The 7,972-nt window shown below is 32.4% G+C and overlaps 1 protein-coding gene across 1 annotated transcript; it reads right to left on the bottom strand.

Annotated features, from left to right (window-relative positions):
• Nucleotides 1–2,778: 2,778 nt before the first annotated feature.
• Nucleotides 2,779–5,242, bottom strand: LOC148954503 (uncharacterized). Its single transcript, XM_089086302.1, has 2 exons — nt 5,008–5,242; nt 2,779–2,831 (listed from the first exon to the last, which is right to left on the bottom strand). Exons 1-2 carry the CDS (start codon nt 5,240–5,242, stop codon nt 2,779–2,781), a joined length of 288 nt encoding a protein of 95 aa, XP_088942428.1.
• Between the last annotated feature and the right edge of the window lie 2,730 nt (nt 5,243–7,972).

A 7,972-nucleotide genomic window follows, 5' to 3' on the forward strand; every position in this document is an offset into this window, starting at 1 on the left:
CTCTTGCATTTCAACGAAAGAAATTCAAAATGAACATTGAAAAATCAAGAAAATGTAACTGTGACAACGTATACCATAACCATACACTACTGAAATATTTCAACTCTTGCATTTCAACGAAAGAAATTCAAAATGAACTTTGAAAAATCAAGAAAATGTAACAGTGACAATATAAACAACAACCCGATACTACTAAAATATTCCAACTCTTGATTTTAAATTAAATAAATTCAAAACGAACTTTGAAAAAACAAGAAAATGTAACTTTGACAAGGTAAACCACAATCAAACACTACTTAAATATACCAGCACTTGCAATTAAAATAAATAAATTCAAAATAAACCTTGAATAATCAAGATTATTTAACTTTTACAATTTATCCCGTGTGAAAACGCAAATTATATAGATAAAATCGTTCTTGTCGACTTCAGAAATTCAAAATGAAAATTTAAAAATTACAAAAATTTAAATTTGAAAAGGTAAACCACAACAACACACTATTTAAATAGACCATCTATTGTATTTAAACTAAGTAAATACAAAATTAAATTTTAAAATCAAGAAAATGTAAATGTGACACTGTAACCCACAACCAAACACGACTGAAATATTACAACACTTGACTTTCAACTAAAGAAATTAAAAATAAAATTTTAATACAAAGAAAATGTAACTGTGACATGGTAAACCACAAGCAAACACTAATGAAATTTTTCAACTCGTGCAATTCAACTAAAGAAATTAAAAATGAAATTTGAAAAATCATGAAAATGTATCTATGACACGCTAAACCACAACCAAACACGACTGAAATATTCCAACTCTTGAATTTCAAAGGATTAAATTAAAAAAGAACATTGAATAATCATTAAAATGTATCTGAGACAAGGTAAACCACAACCAAACACTACTGAAATATTACAACTCTTTCAATTCAAATAAAGAAATTCAAAAAAAACAGTGAAAAATCAAGAAAATTTAACTGTGACAAGTTAAACAACAACATCACACTACTGAAATATTACAACTCTTGCATTTCAATTAAATAAATACAAAATTAACTTTTAAAAATAAAGAAAATGTAACTGTGACAAAGTAAACCACATCCAAAAACTACTGAAATATACCAACTCTTGAATTTCAAGGAAAGAAATTCAAAATACACTTTGAAAAATCATGAAAATGTAACTGTGACATGGTAAACCACAGCCAAACACTAGTGAAATATTCCAACTCTTGCATTTCAATGAAATAAATACAAAATAAACTTTGAAAAATAAGGAAAATGTAAATGTGAAATTGTCAACAACAAGCAAACTCTATTGAAATATTCCAACACTGGCATTTCAACGAAATAATTTCAAAATGAAATTTTAAAAATTAAGTTAATGTAACTGTGACATGGTAAATCGCAACAAAACACTAATGAAATAGACCAACAATTGATTTTAAACTAAATAAATTCAAATTAACATTTAAAAATTAAGTGAATGTAACTATGACCATGTAAACCACGACCAAATACTACTGAAATATTCCAACTCTTGCATTTCAATAAAAGTAATTCAAAATGAAATTTGATAAATCAATACAATGTAACAGTTACAAGGTTAACCTCAACCAAACACTCGTGAAATAGTCCTAATCTTTAATTTCAACTAAATAAATTAAAAATTAACTTTGAAAAAGTATGTTGATGTAACTGTGACAAGGTAGACCGCAACCAAACACTCCTTAAATATTCCAACTCTTGCATTTCAACGAAAGAAATTCAAATTAACTTTGAAAAATTAATGGAATGTAAATGTGACAGGTAAACCACGACCAAACACTACTGAAATATTCCAACTCTTGCATTTCAATGAAAGAAATTCAAATGAACTTTGAAAATCAAGAAAATGTAACTGTGACAAGGTAAACCGCAACCAAACACTAGTGAAATATTCCAACTCTTGCATTTCAAAGAAAGAAATTCAAAATGAACTTTGAAAAATAATGGAAATGTAACTGTGACAAGGTAAACCACAAACATACAATAGTTAAATATTTCAACTATATCTTGTCTTATAAATATAATAAATATTTACTATGAAAAATTATGGGACTTTAGCAGTGTCATGGTAAACCGCAACCAAACACTACTGAAATAGTCCAACTCTTGAATTTCAACGACAGAAATTCAAATGAACTATGAAAAATAATGTGAATTAAACATATACAAGCAAAACAACGACATCACACTACTGAAATATTACAACTCTTGCATTTCAACGAAAGAAATTCAAAATGAACTTTGAAAAATCAAGAAAATGTAACTGTGACAAGGTAAACCGCAACCAAACACTAGTGAAATATTCCAACTCTTTCATTTCAACGAAAGAAATTCAAAATGGACTTTCAAAAATTAAGGAAATGTAAATGTGACATGGTAAACTACAACCTCACACTAGTGAAATATTCCAACTCTTGCATTTCAAAGAAAGAAATTCAAAATGTACTATGAAATATTAATTGACTGTAACTGTGAAATGGTAAACTACAACATCACACTACTGAAATATTCCAACTCTTGCATTTCAAAGAAAGAAATTCAAAATAAACTTTTTAAAATCTAGATAATGTAAATGTGACATGGTAAACATCAACAACACACTACTGAAATATTACAACTCTTGCATTTAAAAGAAAGAAATTCAAAATGTACTAACAAAAATGAAGTGAATGTAACTGTGACAGGGTAAACTACAACATAACACTAGTGAAATATTCCAACTCGTTCATGTCAACGAATTAATATAAAAATTATCATTGAATAATTTTTCTAATGTATCTGTGAAATGTTAAAATACACTCTCAAATTAGTGAAATAGTCCAACTCTTTCGTTTAAATGATAGAAATAAACACTAGTCTATCAACATACTAGAAAAATTAGATAGTGAATGGTCTACCGCACCCAAACGCTACTGAAATATTCCAACTCTTGCATTTCAATGAAAGAAATTCAAAATGAACTTTGAAAAAATCAGACCTTTGGAGGGGGAGGGGCCGGGGGCAGGGGGTCGTTCTGTGTCTCAATGCACAAAAAAGTATAAAAAATGATGAGGGAATGGGGGGGGGGAGGGGAGGGGAGGAGGAGGTGGGAGGAGGAGGTAGAAGGAGGAGGGAGGAGGAGGAGGAAGGAGGTGGGAGGAGGAGGAGGAGGGAGGAGGAGGAGGAGGAGGAGGTGGGAGGAGGAGGAGGAGGAGGTGGGAGGAGGAGGAGGTGGGAGGAGGAGGAGGGGGGTCGGGGGAGGGCCTGTGGGGCACAGGGAGGGCCTGTGGGGCACTGGGAGGGCCTTTGGGTGTCGGGGTGACAGTTGGGGCCCGGGGGAGGGCCTTGGGGACCCCGTGGGGCCTTGGGGCGCGCGGGGGGCCTTGGGGGGGCCCGGGGATGGCCGTTGAGGGTCGGGGGTGGGCCTTTGGGGGTGCCGGTGGCCCTTTGGGAGCTTGGGGGACCTTTGAGTGTCCGGGGGGCAGTTGGGGGCCGGGATTCCTGTGGGGGCCCGGGGGATTGTCGTGGGGCCCCCGTGGGCCCTGGGCGGCCGGGGGGGAGTCCTTGGGGGGGGGGGTATGAGGATTGGAACCCTTTGGGGTTGGGGTAGAGGACCTCACAACACTGTTCAAATTGAAATTGTGTATTATAACGACCACAGAGTTTCACTATTAAATTCTCTTCAAAAATCTCTTCAAAAATATTCTTTTAAAATGTCTCTATCTGTTTCTCCGAAATAGTTCCATGACCTGTCTAAATCATTTTCGCCCAAATAAACCCTACACGCAATTTCAGCTTGTTCCTATGTTATTCGCAGCTCTGTGCTAACGTGTTTCAAATTAATAGGAAACCTTCTCGCACGCTAAAACAATTCATCGCTCTGATATTTCTTGACTAATTGTTTCCATGGCTTTTGGTTATTAATTCCATATCACTCCGTATTCATTCGTTTTGAATTCTCAACTTTGTTTAGGACCTTGTTAGGTACTGACGCACCGCCATTTTATTTGCTTGAGGGATGAACATCGACTCTGACCTATTCACTTGTTGCTACTTTTTTTCTCTTGCTAGGACCTGGGTCAACTTTTGCTTCTTTTATTTCCAAGCACATATTTGATTTTTCCTGTCTTACTTCGTTTGTAGGTACTGACGCACCGCCATTTGTATTGCTTGTGTGATGATTTCCGGTCTCAGTTTCTGCTGGTACGTTATCAACCTCGCTAGGACCTGGGTCACCTGTTGCTGCTTTTTTTTTCCATGCAGCATTTTCTTTCCTGGCAGGTTTTTACTGTATTTCTGCATTTGATTTTATCAAAAATAAAATTATTAACTATATTTAAGGGGAGGCTAAAATTTGGGCGGTAATCCTTCACTTCTTCAATAAAAATTAAAGTTTCTTGCGGACTAAAATGTATGAAATTTACATCAATTGAATGAAAAAAATTTTCAAAAAAAAGTTTTATTTTTTTAGATTTAAAATATATCTGTACATTATTCACGAACATACGAGAATCAAAAAGACCTTCGTTTTTGTGGATACTGTCAATAAATTGTTTCAAAAAATACTTTTTAAATTGATTAAATGTAAAATTAAAGTTTAAAATTCTTTTGACGCAGCTAAAGTGTATCTTGAAGCAGCTAAATTGTTCCCTAAGCTGTTTTGGATTTTGAATCCAGTTTTTTTTGTTCATTTCGATCAAAAAGTTTTCAGAAAATTCCTCCTTGTACATCTCTTCTAACTTTTGTTTGAGGATGTTCAGGAGCAGCTGCTTTTTAAATTTTTGCACTCTCATGGTATCTTCATGTAGAACGCTAGGAAGTAGAAATTTCTTTGTAGAATCTTCTTCCAAAAATTCCGAATCTTCTTCCGAATCATCTTCCAAAAGCTTCTTCCGAATTTTATCAAAAGTCTTAATTTCCGGTTCTTTTCTCTTTTGGCCCTCAACCTTCCTCTGATTCGCCTCTTTTACTTTACAATCTGTAACGATTCCATGCTCTACAGGATACTTAAGTCTCAAAAGTCCCCTTTTCGCTTGAGCGTCATCGCCTACATAAGCATCCTGGCTGCCTGAATTAATCATCACTCCCGTATGTTTAGGACGTCCAATCACAGCAGGAAACGAAGCTTTTGGGGCATCATCTCCTGAAAATCCTGCTTTACAAATACCTGATCCATTATCAATAACAATTGCAACTAAATCTTCTGTCATATTTTTTTCAAATGTCTTAGTAATTCTTACTATAATATGACGTTACAAGCTTAAGTACCGTATCGAGTTGCAAATTCCTAACAAAAAATAAAACTAATTTTAAAATTTACAGATATTTTTCTAGTTTGAAATAAAAAATAAAAAGTATTGCTCGGACACCATAAATATTTTTGCAGTTTACAAAATAAACTTAGCGATTCTGCAGTGAAAACTATAATAAAAAATTGAATTTCTTTTCTACAAAAGATACGCACTTTAGAAGTTGAGCCAAAAAAGTTTGATTCCAGGAGACAATTATAACTTTGAAGTAAGAGATGGAATAAAACTTTTATTGATGAAATTGAACCAACAACAAAGCTATTTTTAAATTTTCAGGTGTTTCTCTATTTTGAATAAAAAAATTAATATTATTTCTCGGACACCATAAATATCTTTTCACTTTACATAATAATCTTAGCGATTCTGAACTGAAAACTAAAATAAAACAAGAAATTGAAATTCTTTTCTACGAAAATGTAGCACAAAAAATAGGCTACGCACTTTAAAAGTTGTGCCAAAAAAGTTTGGTTCCAGGAGACAATTATAGCTTCGAAGTAAGACACTAAATAAAAGTTTCGTTTTTTAAATCGAACAAAAAACAAAGCTAATTTAAAAATTGCCAGGTATTTTCCTAGTTTGAATTAAAAAATTAATATTACTGCTCAGACACAATAAATATTTTTCCAGTTTGCATCATAATATTAGCGATTATGTACTGATGCAATTATAGCTAACACTATAATATCGCATTTACTTTTGTGCCATATTTGGTAAGAGTCTAGTATTATGACATCATTCATCTATCTTATACATGATTGGACGTCATGACATCAAGGAAGGGCTCAAATTCTCTACGTTTAGAAGACAAGTGACAGTGAGAATCTATATATAGAAGCCTGCCGCCTGCCAAGTGCCGGGGCCTGGTGGCGTTGGAAAAATTTAAGATTTTCATGTATTGAGAAATACATTAAATTGCTTAAAGAGCGAAAAATTGGTAATTGCAAAAATAATTGTATATATTTTGACAAGGGATTAAAAAAAATCTTAAAACCCTAAAATCGAAAACCAGAAGTTTGAAGCTTAGTAGAAATCGTTGTTAGAAATTTGACTTGCTGTAATAATCAAATATTTATGAATAGATTCAGTATGAAAAGACATTAAATTGCCCAAAGAACAAGAAACTGGTAATTGCAAAAATATTTATATATATTTTAACAAGGCATTACAACAATTCTAAAACTTTAGAATAGAAAACCGAAAGTCTGCAGCTTAGTAAAAATCATTTTTAGAAATCGGACTTGCTGTAATAATCAAATATTTCTGAAAAGATTCAGTATTAAAAGACATTAAATTACCTAAAGAACAAAAAACTGGTAATTGCAAAAGTTTTTGTATATGTTTTAACAATGCATTACAACAATTCTAAAACCTCTGAAAAGAAAATCAAAAGTTTGAAGCTTAGTAGACATTGTAGTAAGAAATCGGACTTACTTTAATAATCGAATATTTTTGAATAAACCGCAGTATGAAAAGAATTTGAATTGTAGAAAAGAAAACATTTATTAGAAATCGTTGCTAGAAATTGGACTTGCTGTATTAATCATATGTTTGATTAGACTCCAGTATGGAAAAAACATTTAATTGCTTGAAGAACAAAAAACTGGTAAATGAAATTTTGTATATACTTTAACAAGGGATTACAGCAATTCAGAAACTTTGAAAGAGAAAGCCAAAGTTCAAAGCTTAGTAGAAATCATTGTTAGAAATTCGAAATGCTGTAAAAATGAAATTTCTTTGGATAGTTTGCAGTGTGTAAATAAATTTAATGGAGTAAAGAGCAAAAAATGGTAATTGCAAAAATATTTGTATATATTTTAAGAATGGATTACAACAATTCAAAACCTTAAAAAAGAAAACCAAAAGTTTGAAGCTTAGCAAAAATCGTTGTTAGAAATCGGAATTGCTTTGATAATCAACTATTTTTGAAAAGACACAGTATTGAAAGATATTACATTGGAGAAAGAACTAAAAGCTGGTAATTGCAAAAATACTTGTATATATTTTAACAAGAGATTACAACAGTTTGTAAACCTAAAAAAAAGTTTGGAGCATAGTTGATATTGTTGTTAGAAATCGGACTTGCTTTAATAATCAAATATCTTTGAAAAGACTACAGTATGGAAAGACAACAAATTGTCTGCGGTTAGAAGACAAGTCCACAGCTAACTAAGTCCAATGTATGCAATGGCTTGCTTTTCTAATGATCGTCCGTTAATATAAACTATGGATTTAAAGTTCGTTCTTTAATGTAAAAAACTTTGATTCCAGGAGACAAAAAACAAAACTAATTTTAAAATTTTCAGGTATTTTTATAGTTTGAATTAAAAAATTGGTTTTTGGTGAAAAAATTTATTCTCTTTTAGAAATAATTTATTTTAGTCACTAAAGATTTTTAACCCAATTAATTTCCTTTAAGATGAGCTATTGAAAAACTCTCTACGATGTTCCAGTGCCAAACTATCTGTGGAAAAGAAAAAAAAAAATATGCCGTTTGGGGAGAATAACGTGGTTAAAGTCAATTTTCTTGATTCTCAAGCCAATATATTTCCCTTGCTGTTCAAGCCAAATGACAGAAAGTTTCCTATACAGGGGTTTCGGACATGGCAGTTCTAATGGTGTACTTTTTGTTTT

The sequence above is a fragment of the Artemia sp. Qi Xiang Cuo genome, chromosome 3 (genome assembly GCF_049724085.1).
Source record: "Artemia sp. Qi Xiang Cuo chromosome 3, ASM4972408v1, whole genome shotgun sequence".
Taxonomy (NCBI): domain Eukaryota; kingdom Metazoa; phylum Arthropoda; class Branchiopoda; order Anostraca; family Artemiidae; genus Artemia; species Artemia sp. Qi Xiang Cuo.